Below are 23,180 nucleotides of genomic sequence, written 5' to 3' on the forward strand. Positions count from 1 at the left end.
AAAAATGAGGTGAATTTTATCTTAATTAGGCTGTTTAAAAAAAAAAATCATGATCTAGTCATTGAACTAGTTATTTTTCCAAGAGAAATTGATGCATATGTCCATACCCAAATGCATATATGAATAGGCACATTTATTTGTACTAACTAAAATTTAGAAACAAGCTAAATATTTTTCAACAGGTTAATGGTAAAGTGTGGCACACCCATACAATGCAATACAACTCAGTAAAGAAGGGAATGAACGACTGATAGACCCAACATGGATTAACCACAAAATAATCATGCCAAGTGAAAGAAGACAGTCACCCACCCCTCAAAATAAGAGTACATTCTATGCGATTTTATTTATATAGAACTCTAGGAAATGTAAACTAATCTACGGTGAGCAGACAAGAGGTTGCCTGGCAGGCAATGGGGATAAAGAAGAGTAGGAGGAAGGGATTACCATCGGCCACCAATGTTATAACATCAGAAATTTTATCTTACCCAAGACACAGCAAGTAATTTAAAAAATGTCTGCTAAATGAAGACTTATCACAGCTATACCATGTTTATTGAATAAAGGTACATAAGACTTTCCCCAAAACAGCTTTAAAGCCTCATCTCCCTTAACCAAATCTAAGGCAATTATTCTCCCCAAAATTATATACCTTATGCTTTTAATACATAATCTCCCATCTCCGAAAATGTAGTTCAAAGTTCATCTATTTCAAAGTGCCACATCATTATTTCCAATTCCTCTGATTCCCTCCCCCCCATTAAAATTGTGTTTGTACTGCATTTTTACTACTTATACAATGTAATACATTCCTCTTCCACTTACAGTAATTTTCATGCACATCTTACATATCCACATACAGCAGTGCTATGCAAGAGCACTGCAAAGACGGAAATGTTCTCTATCTAGATTATACAATGCATCAGACACTAGCCACATACATGTACTTGAGATGTGGTACTATAAATAAGGAACTTAATTTTTAATTCTATTTAATTCAAATTTATTTAAACTTAAATAGCCACATATGGCTAATGGTTACCATATCCAACAGCACAGATCTAGAGTGTAAGCTCCTCAAAAGCAACATATACAGACTCTATTTCCCTTGGCATTTTCACAATGCCCTGCAGAAAGCAGGCATTTAGTTAGTATCTGTGGTTGGGTCTCCAAACTATTCAAAAACCTCTAACAAAACAAAATATAAGCAAAATATTTTCAAATAACATTTTAAGTAATAGTTACAAATATTCCAAATCTATGAAAAACATCTAGTCTCAGTAGTTCTAGTAATAAAAGACTTACCGAAACATCTTTTACATACTAAATCAAGTATTTCCCGAAATCGATTTGTCATTGGTGGTAAAGGTTTCAGATCAATTTTCCTGAAATCTTCTGGGCAATCATTTTTTGAATGGCCATCCTTTTTGCAGATGCTGCATACTATTGTTGGTGGCTATACAAAGGTAAAAAAACAATCTAATAATCTAATGAACTATTGAGGGACTTCATCATCACTTAGAAAATAAGTCCCAAAAGAATCTTTTATATACCTCAGTTCTGATAACCTGGGCTTTTCAGGATGTTAAAAAAATTAAAATATGTTAATAGAACTAGAAAGTTAATAGAAATGTCTTTTGAGCCAACCATTGTTTTTTTACTTTTTTCCCCACTAAGACAGTATTATTAAGGATTAGATCTACCTGAAGATGTAAGATACAGGAAATATCAGGAGATGCAAAAGGTATAAATTAATTCAAACTGTCTGATCAGCTCCCAAGATGAAATACATACATTACATTTTAATCCACTAAGATCTTTAATGAAGTAAATTTTAAGAAAATTTCAAAAGGCATCTTTCATTTCACTCCAAACATTTTCTATCTTTAGAATCAACCATTTACAGAACCCTCGCTGACTAGTTGGTTCAATTTATTACATTAGCATGGTACTCAATAAACTAAACTCTAGGGCTGAACTCTCAAACTAAATTAGCTTCATACAAGGAGAAACTCTTATGCAATAGCTACAAACTTAACTTCAAGCCCTATACCACCATTTTAAATGTATTCTAATGGACTACCAGACAGCTAAAACAGACCTTTATCCCAACTAGTTGGAAAAAAATACATTGCTAAGGAAGAGCACTACTCTTTTCTTTATGGTAAAATGCTTAGATCCTAGAGTTACATTCTTCCTCCAGGGTTGGCCTGAACATTTACCTAGCTGAACTCTGATGCAAACTATATACAGAAGCCTCTATTTATGGGAATGCTGTGTTATGGGTGAGCTAACAGTACCGTAGGAGTTTCTATCATCTTACAAAGGTCTCTTTTTTTTAAAGTGACATTTACAAGCAATTCTAGAAAAATAGTACAGGTAATTAGAAAAAGTTTAAATAGTTATCCTAAGTTAGCTTTCAGGGGAAAAAAGTCTAAAGTACAAGAAATGCAAACTGCAGTTATATAATAAGGGGCTTTTCTAAAAATCTGCCACTTATTTCATCCTTTAAATAGTTCACTTGCCCTAAATACTGCAACCTAAACAAAATATGACAGATGTGTCCTTAAGAAAGAATGAAGAACACAGCTTAAAATATAGGTCAAGAATTTTAAGTCTTGTCAGTAATTTTTGAGGAAACAATAAAGCTTGAAGACTTTCAAGGTTTTAAAAAAAAATTCTACTTGGTTTACACATGATCTATATAACCATTTTTTCACCCTGGGTGCTGATAATATTTCAAATATTTATACTGTACTTGATGCAATATGACTTAGCTAAAAATTTCTTTTATTAACAAAGTTGTTACTGCTTATTTTCTGTTCATTGGGATATTTTATTTCCTATAATTTATCAAGTTAAAGTTTAGACTAGCCTACTTCAAAAGTAGAAAAGTTAAGACTCCTGTAATTTATAAGGGATATGCCAAAATCCAAAGAGAAGTTCAATGGCAGAGGCCGAATCTGGATTCCTCATTCTTTTGGTTCTTGATCTTAGTTTTCACTCAAGTATTCTTATTAAGTTTATACATACCCTACCTTGACACACCAAATAAAAACTTTAAAACAGAATACTATTAGAGTTTACAGACCTTGTAATTCTCCTTTGTGGAAGAAAAAATAGATATTTGTATAAAAAACAGGCAAAATTTAAACTATAAGCTGCCTTTGCCAAACTGATTTTCATAAAATATCTGATTAATCCTTCCATATATGAGAAAGTAAAGCAAGTTAATTAGTAACAGATCACTAAAACTCCTTGATTTTTTAATATACATTCTTTAAAGGCAACTATAGGCAAAAATACAAAAAGAAAGAAAAATATACACCAAAATGTCATTCTAAAACAACAGTCTACCATCATAGAAGCTACTTTTACATTTCTGAATCTAAAAAAACTATAACTACAACATCATACAACAAACACAAAATCTTACAGATTGTTTACAAACTATATCCTACCTTGCCAGAGGTCAAAATAAACTTATCAAACACATAATATAAATCCTGGGTAGGGTGGCTATCATCATCATTAAGGTCAGAAGCATCTTCTGCAGCTTTGCAGTTGCAAGAGGTAGAAGATGTGTTAGGGCACACAACCTGATGTGAACACTTTCTTTCTAAATCTGACCTGCAGTCTGTACCAGCAGATTCACCTGGGTCAGGGGATTTATAATCAGTGCAATTACACTGGCTGGGCTCCTTTTTAAAACAAGTTTTTGAAGGTGATAAGTCATCTTGTTTGTTAACTGATTTTGGCTCTAATTCAGTGCCTTCACTGGTAGAAAGAGATGAAGATTCCTGTCTACGTTCAGCCAAATCCAGTTCTTTTACCAACAAATTGTGACCTTCAGTAATACATCTCTGTGATGTACATTCCTTTTCATATTTATCAGGTTGAACTCTTCCTGCATGTATTTTTTCTGGACTTTCCCGAAGTAAGTTGCAACAATTGGATGCCATATTGTCAGACTTCACTGGTTTCTTATTGCTTATTTTCCCCTTCTCTTTTTTCATGGAATCCACTGTAGATTTATTTCCACCCTTCCTCTGAGGACAGGCAAAATACCGATAAGCTGCCCTGAATCTCTCCACAACATATTCATAAACAAGCTGGCTGTTTAAGCTCCGTGCAACATTCCTCTTGACTGAAAATGGATCTGGTAAAAAAGGAAACAGTCAATAGCTAGGTATCTACTAACAGACTACATTTCCAAGCTTACATAAACACATCTTAACCACTAGATTGTCAACAAAGTACATGTTCCCAAAGTTTTTCTAACCTAGGTCCCAGTAAGAGTTCCTGCAAACTACATAGGGGAAATACAACAGCAACATCTTTTTCTTTGTGTCATAAAATAAAAAGCCTAAAGTAAAAGAGAGAAAAGAATACATACTAATAAGGTAACTGATGAAAGGATGGCTGAGGAAGCCAACTCAGTAATTAACAAAGTTTCAATGATGAAATTGCTAGAAAAAGCTATGCCAATATGCCTCCCTATATTACCACTGAATGAAATTTTTTGACCTCCAGAATCCATTAATAATTTTCACCTCTTGTCATTGTATATTCTTTAGTTATATGCTCCTTGCAATTTAAACAAATAGAAAACAGCCTAAAATTATCAAAGTTTCAAGTTAAACAAAATACTGCTTTTAAGATTTAACTTTAGTGAGATCAGAAAATTAAAGAGAAATAGAAAAGAAGAAATAGAGGTACCTAAGAAAGTGAAAATTAAAACAAAATTTAAATTTTGATCCAGTCTAAAATGGTTACGCTGAAAAGGCTTCATCAACTGCATTCTCATTATTAAGAACATATGAGAGACTTCTGAAAATGTTTATGGGTTTTTGGATTTAATAAGCCTTAAATACAAATATTTCATAGGAAAAAAGAATAGTGCCACCCAAAAGACAGTATTTTCTCCACTATTGAAGATCATTAAGTAAAAGGATTAGTAGACCAGGCTTTTCAGATTGTTAAGGTTGGGACAACTGTTACTTTTTGCTGTTACTATATCTAGCCTTTTTTCCCCTTATAAAAGAAAAGGAAAAAAAAAGAGAGAAATTACAGTGGTTGCAGGCTTCAGAGCTTGTTTCTTTACTATACTAACAGTACAAGACGTAAGTACATGTTTGAGTGTATGAGAATATTTGTGGATCCAACTCACAGCAGAGAAGGTCAGCAGAAGACTGAGGGAACAAAAGAATATGTAGCTTCAACAGACTAAAATGATCAACAGAAATTCAATTTCCTATCATCAAAAAAATGAGTGAAACACTGTGTAATTTAAATATTTTATTAAGAATTTAGAAGTCATTCTATTAATTTCTGTATCTCTAAAGATCTTAATGTTCTTGGGATATGATGTGAAACCTTGTTTGTCAACATCAACTGTACTTTTTCTTCAGCTTAGCCAGCCACATTTTCATTGCCTTTAACTTTAGAAGGCAATGAAAAACTAGATTTAATTTAATTTTAAGCAAAATTTTGACAATTTCAAAATATCTTATTTGTATAACTATTCATTTTCTTTTTTTTAACATAATTAAAAATAATAATGAAAGCATGGAAATAAGTTAATAACTCCAACCAACATACTCACAGATTGAAGTTTTAAATAAATATTATTTCTATAAACTATCATGGACTTGATAAAGAATTTCTCTATAATAAAATACAATGACAACCTAGTGGCATATATAGTGCTACAAAGCCAAGGGATAAAATTTGTAACATTGTATTAGTAATAGATAATGAGTGGCATACAAAAAAAATATTCCCCAAATGAAATACATTATCTCACCTTCAATGGCTATTCTCCTTTTAGGCCAGTTTTTGTTTTCTCGTGTTAAAACATCTTGTATCCGTACACATATGACATATTCCTCCAAAGCAAAATCCAGTGTATAAAATTTTAGCAGCTCTAACCATAACTGTCCCAGGGATACCTGATTTGGTGTTTCCAATGTTAAAGGAGACTGGAAAAGAAAAAATACTTTTCATTAAAGCTTCACCACTATAGAATCACTGAATTTTCAGTTTAAAAAGACCTTCGAGATCACCTTTACAAAACTGAAGCATAACAGAGCAACTTGCCAAAAAGTATTTTGTGGCACAGCTGGGGAACAGAGTCTGTTACTGACTCCTAGAATTTGTTCTTTCCACTAAACCAGTGATTCTCAACCTTGGCTGTGCATTAGAATCACAGTGGGAACATTAAAATACACTAATAATATCTGAGTTCCACAACACTTCTGTCTCCCATACACACCCTTCCCACGATTCTGATTTAATTCATCTAGGCTACAGACTGGGCATTGAGATTTTAAAGCTCCCTAGGTGATTCCCATGTGCAGCCAAGTTTGCAAACCACTGCGTAACAACTACTACAGCTCCTAACTGCAGTAATTACTTTTAAAATTTAAGTATATGTCCTGGGCCTTCAAAAGTTAATTTCTTCATTCCGCAAATGTTTATTTAGAGCCTACTATGTCCCTGGCACTTTGGTAGGTATATAAAAATAATGAAAGCTCATACTGATACATAATGTTCACCATGCATCACTCACTCTTCTAAGGTGCTGTACATATAGTAACTATTAATTCTAACACATCTGTGTAGTAGACACTATAGGGCAAGGATATGACTCAGGACCTCTGGCTACTGGGTCCATGTTGCTAAACACTATACCATACTGCCACTTAAATAAGATGAAGTCCTACTTCACAGACTACTAGGAGAGAAGAGACAATTCAACAAATATGGTAAAAGCTATGTGACGAAATGGACCTCTAAATCCAGGGATCCTAAAAGAAGATGTAAAACCTGAATTCTAAAGGAATTGGCTAGATGAAGACTAGCTAAAAGTAAACATTAAGGAGCATAAAGGCATGAAACAGTTATTCATTCACTCAATTCTACAACTATTCACTGAATGCCTACTATGTGCCAGGTACTTGGGATATAACCATGGAGGGCAGGGAGGGACAAAGTTCCTTGCCTTAGTGGAGCTTACTTTCTAGGGGAAGAAAACAATGAACAACAAACTTAATAATTAAGTTATAGTAAGTTGGAAAAAATGCCATGGAAATAAGAAAATGTTGATTACATTTAGTAAAGGGGATGGGAGTATGGAAGCAGAAGGAGGTTCCATTGTTAAACAGAGTGGTCAGAATAGGTCTTGTTAAGCAGGTATGATGTGAAGGAGGAGGAAAAGTGTTCTAGGAATAGGGAACAAATAGAGCAAACACTCTATAAAGTAGAAGTATAACTAGCTTTAAAGAGAAAACCAAGAAAGCTAGTACAGTAGAGAGAGGGGAATAAGAGAAAAGGAGAACAAAGAGCTAGCCAGTAAGACCACCTTGGCCTTTATTCTAAATTAAATGAGGAGTAACTAAAGTATTTTGAGTGTGGGGAGGCATGATCTGACTTAAGTTTTAAAAGAATCATCTTAATTGCAGTATTGAGAATAGACTATAAGGAGCAAGGACAGATGCAGGGAAACTTATTAGGAGGCTATGATAATAATCCAGGCCAGAGTGGATGGTGGCTAGAACTAGGATGGTAACAGCAGAGGTGGTCAAATTCTGGATGTATTTTGAGGTTCAGATGATTCGATTTCCTGACAGACTTATATGGTGCATGAAATACAGAAGTAAAGGAAGACTCCAAGGTTTTTGTCTAAGCAACTGAAAGGACAGCATGGAATCAACTGACATGGGAAAACTGCATGTGGAGCAAGGGGAAGCCCAGTAGCTCAGTTTTAGACACATTAAGTTTAATACATCTATCAGACATCTAAGTAGAAACTAACTAGGCAGTTGGAGATGGAGTTCAGAGGAGAGGTTTGGATGACTATTTAAATTTGGGAGTCGTCATCATACAGATGGTACTTAAACTCCACGGGATTGGGTGAGATCACCAAGGAAGTATAAACAGAAAAAAGTTATCAAGGAGTAAGTCCTGGAGCACTCCAACATTAAGAGACTAGAGAGGAAAAGAGGAACCAGCAAAGAAATAATTGGCCATGGGTGTGGCATCCTGAAGGCTAAATTAAGAAGTTTTTCAGAGAAGTAAATTGTCAACTGGCAAACATTGCTGATAAGTCAAAAAAGATAAAAATTGCAAAATGACCACTAGATTTAGCAATGTGGAGGGCAGTGACATTGACGATACAAATTCTGGAAGACTGATGGGGGTCAAAGCCTGATTAGAGTGAATTAAAAGAAACAAATTGGAAACAATGAATATAGACAATTCTTTCAAGAAATTTTACTGTGATAGGAAACAAAGGAATAGCTGGGAAGGGGTGTCAAGATTTTTCTTTAAAATGGAAGAAATAATAGCATGTTTGACTTAGTGGAGAATGAAAAATTGGTAACTGGAGGGAAAGAATTGCTAGAGCAATATTCTAGAAGAGACAAGAGGGGACTGAATGCACAAGTGCAGAAAATGACTTCAGATAACAAGGGAAGTCCTTTATGAAAACAGACAGTAAGATAGAGTATGTGAGGGCAGATAGTGGTAAATGGTGGTAGGATTGTGCAGAAGTTCTCTTTTGATTGCTTCAGTTTACTAAGTGAAGTAATAAGCAAGATCATTAACTGACAATACTGATGGTTTGAGGAGAGGGTAGCTGGTAGTCTAGACAAGTGGGAGAACTGAATGGACTAGAAGATACGTTCAGGGAACTACAGCAATGATTTCAGTGATGTTCACATTTCTGTAATGTCTATTTCAGAAGACTACATACTTTTGGAGGACATAATCCATGCATATTCATCTTTGATTCTCTAGCACTCAAGATAATGCCTGGCACATAGCTAGCTGGTCCTTAGTAAGTGACCGTTTTATTAAATGATTAAATAAGCAAGCCACACCCTAAAGAAGCACAGTGTCTATTTTTCCACCAATCTGGCAACATAATTCCTATTATGTTAAAGTTTTGTTCACAGCCCAACTCCTGAAGGAAATTTTTCTCGTCTGAATGAAAAAGATATAAGATTACCTTGGCATGATTCAAACAACACAAGTCTTCCAAAATGAGATATAAATTCATAATCTCGGTACTAAAAAACTAAACCAGATCAACCCCTCACTTTACAGATGAGGAAAATGAGGCCAAGAGGTTTACTCAAGGTCAGTCAATCTACTATTCAAATAGCTTCAATCGAAGGCATCACAGATTCTACAGATAGAAAAGCCAAAAACAAAAACAAAAACAAGCTTACTTTGCCATGTTTTTCCTTCATGGCATTACTTTGGTTGTCTGTTTCTCTCTTCTTGGAATCATCTTTTGGTTGGTCTGCCTTAGCTTTGTTTTCCTCAGCAATTGAGTTTTTCTCAGTTGCACTACTTGAATTATATTCCCACTTCACAAACTTCTCTTCTACTATGCCCTTCAGCTGAAAGTCATCCATTCTTTTTGGGTCAAAGCCTTCAATCTATATAAAAAGGCATTCCAAATTGGTAGTGGAAAATTTATTCAAAAAAAAAAAAAGATGGACAAACAGACAAACCAGAATTCCAGCTTAAATGTTTGAACAGAAGACTCTGCAAGAGCAAACTACATATACACATGCATGTACATGTATGTTACAAACTCATGCTTACCCAACTTCCAAGTAAGCAAGGCAGAAGAGGGGGTTTTCTTTGTTGTAGAAAAAACATCACCATTAAAGCAAAACAGTAAGAAGGAATTCCACCATCAGTCTGGGAGTCAATATGGCACAACTGCAAAATCAAAGAGAAAAAAGTACCACCTTTAGCTTTCTTTAATTTTCTTTGTTCTCCTCACAATAGAAGAGGCTTGTTTTTTCCTACCACAATCTTTGTAAATGTTCAATGAGAAACATAAGGAATAACCTAAAATCTCACCACCCTGAAATAACTATTAACATACTGATTACCATTTTTCTATTCATTCTTTATTGCACATAAACATAAACATACATTTTAGTTAAATGAAATCATATCATACATAGTGTCTATATGTGGAAACCTTTCTAAAGTATTTTATCTTGCTCTACTTCTACCTCAATGTTAATATTCTATCTACTCTCCCATGCCTTATTTTATGCTCAAATAACAATATACAAATATACATGCATTTCTATTTCTATTTTCTATTTAGATACTGGGAGAATTTTATTTTTGTCACTGTTTTACCAAAATTGTTTATTATAGACATCTGTCTGTATATACTACTCTTTTCCTTTAACAATACACCAAGAAAGTTCCTCTAAGTCAATTAGTACAGATCAAACAAATTCTTTTAAATGGTTAATTAGTCTATGATCTGGATGGTTATTCAATAGTTTCCCCACCTAAGACATTCATACTTTATTCCAGTTTTGCCACTATAAACAATACTGTATTTATCTTTATATATATTTCCTACATATTGGTGCTTATTTGTGTGAGCTATATTCCCAAAAATGTGTTTGCTAGATTTAAAAATATGTGTATATTTGAGTTCTAATAAATAAAATTTCTTTTGGCTTTCTTATCCAAAATCACTATAAAAATATCTCTTTTCACCAGTAACATCATACACATGCTTTCCAACACACCAGTATTATCACTTCTAAAAAACTGTCAATGGGATGGGTAAGATGTAATACCTAATAGTTACTTCAATTTACATTTCTCTGATGTTAAGAGGTTATGCAATTTTTCATGTTTACTAATCATTTGGATTTGCTCTTTTCTGAACTGCTTATTAAATCTTTTTGCCAGTTTTTCTATTTTTAATTACTTATCAATTTGCATGATTTCTTTTCACATTATAGATAACAACCATTTATATCTGACATATGCATTTGAAATACATTATTTTTCCCAATCTGTTTTTCTTTTGACATTATTTGATACCTTTTATAATATAAAATGTACTAGCATCTATATAGTCAAATATGCTTATCTTGCACAGCTTGTTTTCTATCATGATAGAAAGGTTTCCCCAAATCATAGGTTACATATACTTTCTCTTAAATTTTCTTCTAAAATTTTTGTTTTTCATGTAAGTAGAATTTATTTTGTATTTACTATTTTAAAGTTATTTTCTTCAAGACATACAGTTGTGACAGCACCACTTACTAAATTAAGTAAACCACTGTTTCATCTCTGAAATGAAATATTTGATATTTTCATACATTAAAATCTCATCTACACATTTGAAATTAAAATAAAGCAATTTTACATTTTAGGGATAATATCCTCCTATTCAAGAACTTGGTGTCTTTGCATTTTCTGAAAATTTAGGAGTTGTGATCAATTACTTCCCCTCAACTCTCATATCTAGTATCTCTGCAAGTTCTACCTCCAAAACATATCCCAAATCCGTCTCCTTTGCTTCATATTCACTCTAACCTAGCACAGATCATTATCATCTCTGACTGATCTACCACAGCAGCCTGTGATGTCTACTATTCCTAGCACAGGCTCCCTATTTCTACTCTTTACACCAAAAAGATCTTTTCAAAGCATAAATCACATCAAGACATCCACTGCTTTTAAAACCCTTCTTATGCCTCATTATGATTAAAATCCAAATTCTTTACCATAGGAATTGTCTGTCTAACCTCATCTTCTCCAACTTTCCCTCTTATTCACTTCATTCCAGCCACTCTTGCCTTTCTTTCTCATCCTCAGGTAGTCTGCTTTGTACTAGTTATTCCTTAGATGCTACTCCCTCAGACTTTCAAGTGGCTGGTCTGAGTTAAAATATCACTTCCTCAAAGAGACTTTCCCTGACCATACAATGTAATAACACTTTTTTATCCCATCATCTCATTTTCAAGGCACTGAACTCTACCACATACTGTATTATTTATATATATGTTTACTCTGATTCTACCACAAGCATGTAAGCTTCATGACAGAAGGACTCTGTGTGTCTTGTTAGATGTTTCCAGCACCTAGAACAGTGTCTGGCACATAGGAAGTATTTAATAAATGTTTGCTGAATGAATCAATTTGTTCATATTTTTCACCTTTCAATAACATAATTTTCTTCCTGTACTTTTCTTATTAAATGTATTCTTTAGTATTTTATAATTTGTGTCACTGTCATGAAGGTAATATTTTACTCTGTTGCTATTCTATTGGGTTATTTTCATGACAGAGAAAAGATACTAGTTTTTGCACGTTTATAATATATTTAGTCATCTTACAGACTCTCTTATTAATCCTAGTAGTCTTTACTAGGTTTTTCCGGCACACAATCATGTAATTAGCGAAGAAAAAATTTTATTGTTTTTACAATATTTGCATTCACTATTTCATTTTCCTTTTCTTACTGCATTTTTTTAAATCTCTAAAACAATGTACAGTATCACTGGTGAACATCTCTGTAATAGTCTTAATTTTAACATACGGCTTGAGCAATCCACTGTTTAATTCATCTTCCATTATTGTTTCATTTTTTGTAAATAGTTTTTATTATTTACCTTCATTTCTAGTTTACAAAAGAGTTATTCTTAGGAAGAACATCTCTTTTTGGCATCTATGATGTTTTTCTCAATTTATTGAGAAATTATTCAATTTATTCAAATTATTGTGATACTAAATTATGTTAACAGATTTCCTAATATTCAACGATTCTTAGTGCTGAAATAAATCCTACATTGTCATGGCATGTTACAATTTGATACAATGATATATTCCATCTGCTTATATATATATATATATTTTTTTTTTAAGATAATTATTTTTTTTATTGAAGGGTAGTTGGCGCACAGTATTACATTACATTAGTTTCAAGTGTACAACACAGTGATAAAACATTTATATACATAATTCTAGGTTCTAGCTATCACCCTACCAAGCTGTTACAATAACTTGACTATATTCCTTATGCTATACATTACAACCTGGTTACTTATTTATTTTACCATAGGAAGTCTGTCCTTTTTTTTTTTTTTTTTTGTGAGGGCATCTCTCATATTTATTGATCAAATGGTTGTTAACAACAATAAAATTCTGTATAAGGGAGTCAATGCTCAATGCACAATCATTAATCCACCCCAAGCCTAATTTTCATCAGTATCCAATCTTCTGAGGCATAACAAACAAGTTCTTACATGGAGAACAAATTCTTACATAATGAATAAGTTACATAGTGAACAGTACAAGGGCAGTCATCACAGAAACTTTCGGTTTTGCTCATGCATTATGAACTATAAACAGTCAGTTCAAATATGAATACTCATTTGGTTTTTATACTTGATTTATATGTGGATACCACATTTCTCTCTTTATTATTATTATTTTTAATAAAATGCTGAAGTGGTAGGTAGATACAAGATAAAGGTAGAAAACATAGTTTAGTGTTGTAAGAGAGCAAATGCAGATGATCAGGTGTGTGCCTGTAGACTATGTGTTAATCCAAGCTAGACAAGGGCAATAAAACATCCACGTATGCAGAAGATTTCTCTCAGAACGGGGGGGTGAGGTTCTAAGCCTCACCTCTGTTGATCCCCAATTTCTCACCTGATGACCCCCCTGCGACTGTGCCTATCTTAGGTTGTTCCTCCCTTGAGGAATCTTACCCGTCTCTGGCTAACCAGTCATCTTCCGGGGCCATACAGGGAAATGTAAAGTTGGTAAGTGAGAGAGAAGCCTTATTGTTTGAAATGGTTAGCTTTTTATTTCCTTGCATATTTATGCCCTGTAGCTTCTATGCCCAGCATTTGTCTTGAGGTATCTTTACCACTTGGAAGAATTATGATACTCGGTAAATTTGATATGAGGCACGAATTCTATTTAAGGGTTGTAATTAGGAAGGAAGAAGAAAAGCTATAGAAGTAGCAGGCGGAAGAAAACATGGGAAGATTGATTATTTCTTTGACATATCTTCTTGTAGAGTAACTTCAGCATGTATAGGTTTTAAGCTACTACTTAAATTGCGCACACACATTAACATAATAGGAGTATAGTTACATAACCAAAGCATATCTGTAATTACCAGCCATCTCCAGTGACACCAAGAAAACCAGTTAGGCACCTTAGGCATTTGTGAAAACTTATCTATGATATGGTGGATATTGTCCAACTGAACTTGAACAGTCTGAGAGAAATCAGACAAATTAAAACAACCCATTCCTGGGGAATGTTCACATCCCTTATGTTCTCTTAACAGTAAATAGTCTGAAGTTGTAAGATTTTGGAGCGCTACAATTTGCACTTCTCCTAATTCTTGGTTGAGTTCCAACAGTATAGATCCAGTCAAATTTGTTGTTTTACTGTATGCACAGGCCAGCTTAGATATCTCCTTCCTCATTCCCATGGCAAGTCCAGGAGCTGGTGGGATGAGTGCATCTACAGCTGTAGCAGTGCGTGGATCTTTGTTGGGGTTTTTTGATTATCATCTTCTGGCATGAGTCTTCCAGACAGTGCTGATGTTGGAAGTTCTCTTTCACATCGTATCTTAGTTCATTTTCAGGGTAGCCCAATTACGCTTTGATGTTCTGTATAAACACAAACAGACCCTTTGCCTACACTTTTATGTGCCCTTTATACCCTTGGGTAGAACTCATTGGAGGTTACCACACAGGAACTGCCCTTTTTGTTTTGTTTTGTTTTGTTTTGTTTTCCTTTTGGTATCACTAATCTACATTTACATGACGAATATTATGTTTACTAGGCTCTCCCCTATACCAGGTCCCCCCTATAAACCCCTTTACAGTCACTGTCCATCAGCATAGCAAAATGTTGTAGAATCACTACTTGCCTTCTCTGTGTTGTACAGCCCTCCCTTTTCTCCTACCCCCCCATGCATGTTAATCTTAATACCCCCCTACTTCTCCCCACCCCTTATCCCTCCCTACCCACCCATCCTCCCCAGTCCCTTTCCCTTTGGTACCTGTTAGTCCATTCTTGAGTTCTGTGATTCTGCTGCTGTTTTGTTCCTTCAGTTTTTCCTTTGTTCTTATATTCCACAGATACGTGAAATCATTTGATATTTCTCTTTCTCTGCTTGGCTTGTTTCACTGAGCATAATACCCTCCAGCTCCATCCATGTTGCTGCAAATGATTGGATTTGCCCTTTTCTTATGGCTGAGTAGTATTCCATTGTGTATATGTACCACTTCTTCTTTATCCATTCATCTATCGATGGACATTTAGGTTGCTTCCAATTCTTGGCTATTGTAAATAGTGCTGCGATAAACATAGGGGTGCACTGATCTTTCTCATACTTGATTGCTGCATTCATAGGGTAAATTCCTAGGAGTGCAATTCCTGGGTCAAATGGTAAATCTGTTTTGAGCATTTTGATGTACCTCCATACTGCTTTCCACAATGGTTGAACTAACTTACATTCCCACCAGCAGTGTAGGAGGGTTCCCCTTTCTCCACAGCCTCGCCAACATTTGTTGTTCTCTGTCTTTTGGATGGCAGCCATCCTTACTGGTGTGAGGTGATACCTCATTGTAGTTTTAATTTGCATTTCTCTGATAATTAGCGATGTGGAGCATCTTTTCATGTGTCTGTTGGCCATCTGTATTTCTTTTTTGGAGAACTGTCTGTTCAGTTCCTCTGCCCATTTTTTAATTGGGTTATTTGTTTTTTGTTTGTTGAGGCGTGTGAGCTCTTTATATATTCTGGACGTCAAGCCTTTATCGGATGTGTCATTTTCAAATATATTCTCCCATACTGTTGGGATCCTTTTTGTTCTATTGATGGTGTCTTTTGCTGTACAGAAGCTTTTCAGCTTAATATAGTTCCACTTGTTCATTTTTGCTGTTGTTTTCCTTGCCCGGGGAGATATGTTCAAGAAGAGGTCACTCATGTTTATGTCTAAGAGGTTTTTGCCTATGTTTTCTTCCAAGAGTTTAATGGTTTCATGGCTTACATTCAGGTCTCTGATCCATTTTGAGTTTACTTTTGTATATGGGGTTAGACAATGGTCCAGTTTCATTCTCCTACATGTAGCTGTCCAGTTTTGCCAGCACCACCTGTTGAAGAGACTGTCATTTCGCCATTGTATGTCCATGGCTCCTTTATCAAATATTAATTGACCATATATGTCTGGGTTAATGTCTGGATTCTCTAGTCTGTTCCATTGGTCTGTGGCTCTGCTCTTGTGTCAGTACCAAATTGTCTTGATTACTATGGCTTTATAGTAGAGCTTGAAGTTGGGGAGTGAGATCCCCCCTACTCTATTCTTCTTTCTCAGGATTGCTTTGGCTATTCGGGGTCTTTGGTGTTTCCATATGAATTTTTGAATTATTTGTTCCAGTTCATTGAAGAATGTTGCTGGTAGTTTCATAGGGATTGCATCAAATCTGTATATTGCTTTGGGCAGGATGGCCATTTTGACGATATTAATTCTTCCTAGCCACGAGCATGGGATGAGTTTCCATCTGTTAGTGTCCCCTTTAATTTCCCTTAAGAGTGACTTGTAGTTTTCAGAGTAGAAGTCTTTCACTTCTTTGGTTAGGTTTATTCCTAGGTATTTTATTTTTTTTGATGCAATTGTGAATGGAGTTGTTTTCCTGATTTCTCTTTCTGTTGGTTCATTGTTAGTATATAGGAAAGCCACAGATTTCTGTGTGTTGATTTTGTATCCTGCAACTTTGCTGTATTCCGATATCAGTTCTAGTAGTTTTGGGTGGAGTCTTTAGGGTTTTTTATGTACAGTATCATGTCATCTGCAAATAGTGATGGTTTAACTTCTTCTTTACCAATCTGGACTCCTTGTATTTCTTTGTTTTGTCTGATTGCCGTGGCTAGGACCTCCAGTACTATGTTAAATAACAGTGGAGAGAGTGGGCATCCCTGTCTAGTTCCCGATCTCAGAGGAAATGCTTTCAGCTTCTCGCTGTTCAATATAATGTTGGCTGTGGGTTTATCATAGATGGCCTTTATTATGTTGAGGTACTTGCCCTCTATTCCCATTTTGCTGAGAGTTTTTATCATGAATGGATGTTGAACTTTGTCAAATGCTTTTTCAGCATCTATGGAGATGATCATGTGGTTTTTGTCCTTCTTTTTGTTGATGTGGTGGATGATGTTGATGGACTTTCGAATGTTGTACCATCCTTGCATCCCTGGGATGAATCCCACTTGTTCATGGTGTATGATTTTTTTGATGTATTTTTGAATTCGGTTTGCTAATATTTTGTTGAGTATTTTTGCATCTACGTTCATCAGGGATATTGGTCTGTAGTTTTCTTTTTTAGTGGGGTCTTTCCCGGGTTTTGGTATTAGGGTGATGTTAGCTTCATAGAATGAGTTTGGGAGTATCCCCTCCTCCTCTATTTTTTGGAAAACTCTAAGGAGAATGGCTATTATGTCTTCCCTGTATGTCTGATAAAATTCCGAGGTAAATCCATCTGGCCTGGGGGTTTTGTTCTTTGGTAGTTTTTTGATTACCGCTTCAAGTTCGTTGCTGGTAATTGGTCTGTTTAGATTTTCTGTTTCTTTCTGGGTCAATCTTGGAAGGCTGTATTTTTCTAGGAAGTTGTCCATTTCTCCTAGGTTTCCCAGCTTGTTAGCATATAGGTTTTCATAGTATTCTCCAATAATTCTTTGTATTTCCGTGGGGTCCGTCGTGATTTTTCCTTTCTCGTTTCTGATACTGTTGATTTGTGTTGACTCTCTTTTCCTCTTAATAAGTCTGGCTAGAGGCTTATCTATTTTGTTTATTTTCTCGAAGAACCAGCTCTTGGTTTCATTGATTTTTGCTATTGTTTTATTCTTCTCAATTTTATTTATTTCTTCTCTGATCTTTATTATGTCCCTCCTTCTGCTGACCTTAGGCCTCATCTGTTCTTCTTTTTCCAATTTCGATAATTGTGACATTAGACCATTCATTTGGGACTGTTCTTCCTTTTTTAAATATGCTTGGATTGCTATATACTTTCCTCTTAAGACTGCTTTTGCTGTGTCCCACAGAAGTTGGGGCTTAGTGTTGTTGTTGTCATTTGTTTCCATATATTGCTGGATCTCCATTTTGATTTGGTCATTGATCCATTGATTATTTAGGAGCGTGTTGTTAAGCCTCCATGTGTTTGTGAGCCTCTTTGCTTTCTTTGTACAGTTTATTTCTAGTTTTATGCCTTTGTGGTCTGAAAAGTTGGTTGGTAGGATTTCAATCTTTTGGAATTTTCTGAGCCTCTTTTTGTGGCCTAGTATGTGGTCTATTCTGGAGAATGTTCCATGTGCACTTGAGAAGAATGTATATCCCGCTGCTTTTGGATGTAGAGTTCTATAGATGTCTATTAGGTCCATCTGCTCTACTGTGTTGTTCAGTGCTTCCGTGTCCTTACTTATTTTCTGCCCGGTGGATCTATCCTTTGGGGTGAGTGGTGTGTTGAAGTCTCCTAGAATGAATGCATTGCAGTCTATATCCCCCTTTAGTTCTGTTAGTATTTGTTTCACATATGCTGGTGCTCCTGTGTTGGGTGCATATATATTTAGAATGGTTATATCCTCTTGTTTGACTGAGCCCTTTATCATTATGTAGTGTCCTTCTTTATCTCTTGTTACTTTCTTTGTTTTGAAGTCTGTTTTGTCTGATATTAGTACTGCAACCCCTGCTTTCTTCTCGCTGTTGTTTGCCTGAAATATGTTTTTCCATCCCTTGACTTTTCGTCTGTACATGTCTTTGGGTTTGAGGTGAGTTTCTTGTAAGCAGCATATAGATGGGTCTTGCTTTTTTATCCATTCTGTTACTCTGTGTCTTTTGATTGGTGCATTCAACCCTTTAACATTTAGGGTGAGTATTGAAAGATATGTACTTATTGCCATTGAAGGCTTTAACTTTGTGGTTACCAAAGGTTCAAGGTTAGCCTCTTTAGTATCTTACTGCCTAACTTAGCTCGCTTATTGAGCTGTTATATACACTGTCTGGAGATTCTTTTCTTCTCTCCCTTCTTGTTCCTCCTCCTCAATTCTTCATATGTTGGGTGTTTTGTGCTGTGCTCTTTCTAGGAGTGCTCCCATCTAGAGCAGTCCCTGTAAGATGTTCTGTAGAGATGGTTTGTGGAAAGCAAATTCCCTCAGCTTTTGTTTGTCTGGGAATTGTTTAATCCCACCGTCATATTTGAATGATAGTCGTGCTGGATACAGTATCCTTGGTTCAAGGCCCTTCTGTTTCATTGTATTAAATATATCATGCCATTCTCTTCTGGCCTATAGGGTTTCTGTTGAGAAATCTGATGTTAGCCTGATGGGTTTCCCTTTATAGGTGACCTTTTTCTCTCTAGCTGCCTTTAACACTCTTTCCTTGTCCTTGATCTCTGCCATTTTAATTATTATGTGTCTTGGTGTTGTCCTCCTTGGATCCTTTCTGTTGGGGGTTCTGTGTATTTCCGTGGTCTGTTTGATTATTTCCTCCCCCAGTTTGGGGAAGTTTTCAGCAATTATTTATTCCAAGATACTTTCCATCCCTTTTCCTCTCTCTTCTTCTTCTGGGACCCCTATAGTACGGATATTGTTCCTTTTGGATTGGTCACACAGTTCTCTTAATATTGTTTCATTCCTGGAGATCCTTTTGTCTCTCTCTATGTCAGCTTCTATGCGTTCCTTTTCTCTGATTTCAATTCCAGCAATGGCCTCTTGCATTCTATCCATTCTGCTTATAAACCCTTCCAGAGTTTGTTTCATTTCTGCAATCTCCTTTCTGGCATCTGTGATCTCCCTCCGGACTTCATCCCATTTCTCTTGTGTATTTCTCTGCAGCTCTGTCAGCATGTTTATGATTCTTATTTTGAATTCTTTGTCAGGAAGACTGGTTAGGTCTGTCTCCTTCTCTGGTGTTGTCTCTGTGATCTTTGTCTGCCTGTAGCTTTGTCTTTTCATGGTGATAGGAATAGTTTGCAGAGCTGGGACGAGTGACGGCTGGAAGGACTTCCTTTCTTGTTGGTTTGTGGCCCTCCTCTCCTGGGAGAACAGCGACCTCTAGTGGCTTGTGCTGCGCAGCTGCGCGCAGACAGGGTTTCTGCTTCCTCCCCGGCTGCTATGGAGTTAATCTCCGCTGTTGCTGTGGGCGTGGCCTGGCTCGGGCAGCTACTCCAAAGTGGTGGAGTCGCGTTGAAGCAGGAGCGGCTGGGAGGCTATTTATCTCCGTAAGGGGTCTCCCTGCTCCCTGCAGCCCAGGGGTTAGGGTGCCCAGAGATCCCCGGATTCCCTACCTCTGGATAAAGTGTCCCACCCTGCCCCTTTAAGACTTCCAAAAAGCACCCGCCAAAACAAAACAATGACCACAAAAAAAAAAGAAAAAAAAAAAATTTAAATCAAAAAAAAAAAAAAAAAGTCACCACTCGTTTTTCTTTATTCTCCGGCGCCAGCCTCAGGCCTCTGCTCACCGGTCTTGCTGCCCTGTTTCCCTAGTATTGGGCTCCCTATCCCTTTAAGACTTCCAAAAAGTGCTCACCAAAACAAAACAGCAAAAAAGCAAAAAAAAAAAATGGTCGCGCGCTTTTCTTATGTCCTCTGTCGCCCAGCCTCCAGTGCCTGCTCACTGTTCTTGCTGCCCTGTTTTCCCAGTATCGAGGGCCCTGCACTCTGGTCCGGATGGCTGGGGCTGGGTGTTCGGCAGCCCTGTGCTCAGTCTCCCTCCCGCTCTGCCTATTCTTCTCCGGCCGGGAGCTGGGGGGAGGGGCGCTCAGCTCCCGCCGGGCCGGGGCTTGTATCTTACCCCCTTCGCGAGGCGCTGGGTTCTCTCAGGTGCGGATGTGGTCTGGATATTGTCCTGTGTCCTCTGGTATTTATTCTAGGAAGGGTTGTCTTTGTTATATTTTCATAGATAGATGTTGTTTTGGGAGGAGATTTCCGCTGCTCTACTCACGCCGCCATCTTCCGCCCCTCCTGCTTATATTTTATTTAGACATTTTCTTCAACAAAAGATTGGTCTACAGTTGCATTTTTTTATTATTATATTCTTCTTTAGATAACAGCTAGCGTAATCACTAATAATCACATAGCTTAGTAAATTTAAGAATACAATTAAAAATAGGAGGATTACACTTATAAAAAGAGCTTGAAATACTCACTATAATAAATTCTCATTTATCCAGAGTATTAAGGCAAGGGGTATGCTGCCTGATGAGTTAAGTCAAGTTAACCGAACACCTCTCTGCAACTTTAACAAACTATTCTAAACTATTCATGCATTTTGTTACCACTATCAGACATCTCACAGAGGAATAACATTAAGGCAGTTTAAGAGAGAGCTCTTAAAACACAAGGCTCTCACAAGCAAGATATGAAAAACAACCTAAATGTCCATAAACAGGCAAATGGATAAAGAAAATAGATATAAATAAAATGGAATGTTATTCAGCCTTTAAAAAGAAGGAAATTCTGCCATTTCCAACAACATGGATGGACCTACAGGACATTATGCTAAGTAAAATAAGCCAGACACAGAAAAACAAATACTATATGATTTCACTTATGTGAGGAATCTAAAATAGTCAAACTCATTGAAGGAGAGACTAGAATGGTGGTTACCAGAGGCTGGGGGAGAGGAAAATGGAGAGATGTTGGTCAAGTGGTACAAAATTTCAGTTATACAAGATAAGTAATTTTTGGTGATCTAACACATAGCATGGTGACTACAGGTAACAGTATGGTACTAAATATCTGAAATTTAGTAAGAGGATAGATTCTAAGTGTTCTCCCAATACACACAGAACAGGTAACTATGTGAGGCAAGATATGCTAATTAGCTTGATTGGTGATTATTTCACAATGTATACATACATCAAATCAAGTTGTACATCTTAAATAGATAAAATAAAACATAAAAATAAAATATAAACTCAGGGCTCTTTTTTATTTGTCAAATACTGCTAAAATTAATTCTTATGTTAAGCACAAAAAATGGCTGAGTCAGGAAACTTGACTATAATGGACTTTATCAGAGTTTTGACACCAGAGTAAAGACACTTTACTAGAAAACTATTACCTAGCTAGAATCCTAAGAATATAACTACAAGAGAGAAGTCAACAGGAATTTCATGATATCAGTTATAAGAATAAATTATATTCATATTCTAGAATTTTTCTGAACCCTCAAATCATGGGAAATCAGTGCTTTGTTACATAATGTGCAACGTGGCTTAAAACTTAAGAAAAACAAAGTTATTAAAAAAAAAATCTTTGAAAGGAAAAACACACCAGGAATTATCTCTAGGTCTCTCACAATAAACTCAGAAAATGAAAACTGTGGAAAAAAGCTCTTTGCAACAAATGCAGGTACCAAAAATGAGACACAGTGTTCTGTTGAAAACACAAAGGCATCACTCTGCAGCCAACTTGGTTAACATGTTTACATGTTAGCATCCTTCCTTCACTGACTGGTAATTTCAGAACCAGTATTTGAGTAATCTTTTGAGCAATCTTTTCTAAGAGTCATGTTAGGAAACAAAGTTTCTAGGCCACAATTTTTTCCAAAATGAAAGCAACTTTTCTGAGTTATCATTTATACTCTTCTACCACAGTCTACTTAAAAGAATACTGACACTATTTTTATGACCACTAAAAACATAGGGCATAATTGGAGGTACTATCCAGAAGGAGCCGTTTATTCCTTCATCCCTTCTGACACCACTCACCTTCCTGGAGTTGACATACGGAGTTTCCTGAGTGATAGGCCTCATCTATCAGTTTCATATCACACTTGGAGAAACCTTGATTACTAAGGTTGTTGCACCAGTTCCTGTTTCTGTTGACTTATCGCTGTTTAAATAATCTCAGTTGCCAATTAAAAAATTTTTTTGCAGCATTTTAGAATTCAAAGTATATTCTCATCCATTATCTCATATCACTTTCTAAATGATCTCCCCAGATGGAAAAACTGAGCCTCAGACAGGTGAAGTGCCTTGCTCAAAATCACATAAATACTTAGCACAAAAACCAGAATTGAAGTTGGTTCATTTCATTTTATAGCCACTAAATTTCTTCCATATGCCAGCATTGTACTAAGTGGAATATAATCAAGTAAGAAGTAGTACACACCCTCCATCAGCCTGGTTCACAGCTCCCAGTCATTTCCAAGAATTAAAAATCTCCTTTCTGAAGAAACTAGACCATGTCTTTAACAAATATTAAATGCCTACTATGTGTGGCATAGTAAAATAAGCAGCACTGGGACAAGCACTGACTGAACAAATATAACATATTAAAATCCCTATTTTCCCAGAGTTTACAATTCATGGAAGAAAAGA

At 35.9% G+C, this 23,180-nt stretch overlaps 1 protein-coding gene across 11 annotated transcripts in view; it reads right to left on the reverse strand.

The window, feature by feature from the left end:
* The window catches only part of TUT4 (terminal uridylyl transferase 4), a 162,557-nt gene that overhangs the window by 46,394 nt on the left and 92,983 nt on the right, over nt 1-23,180 (reverse strand). For 10 of the 11 annotated variants that reach the window (XR_008997007.1, XM_036893244.2, XM_036893243.2 and 7 more), the window contains exons 10-14: nt 9,616-9,735; nt 9,234-9,446; nt 5,807-5,981; nt 3,462-4,159; nt 1,306-1,456 (exon numbers count right to left, since the gene is read on the reverse strand). Coding sequence is in view for 10 of the 11 variants with exons in the window: in XM_036893244.2 (XP_036749139.1) it covers nt 1,306-1,456; nt 3,462-4,159; nt 5,807-5,981; nt 9,234-9,446; nt 9,616-9,735 (1,357 nt within the window). In the remaining variant the exon portion in view is untranslated. The remainder of the gene's footprint in view (nt 1-1,305; nt 1,457-3,461; nt 4,160-5,806; nt 5,982-9,233; nt 9,447-9,615; nt 9,736-23,180) is intronic. The other variant, XM_036893252.2, reaches the window with a different exon arrangement.

Source organism: Manis pentadactyla, chromosome 4, assembly GCF_030020395.1.
Source record: "Manis pentadactyla isolate mManPen7 chromosome 4, mManPen7.hap1, whole genome shotgun sequence".
NCBI lineage: Eukaryota > Metazoa > Chordata > Mammalia > Pholidota > Manidae > Manis > Manis pentadactyla.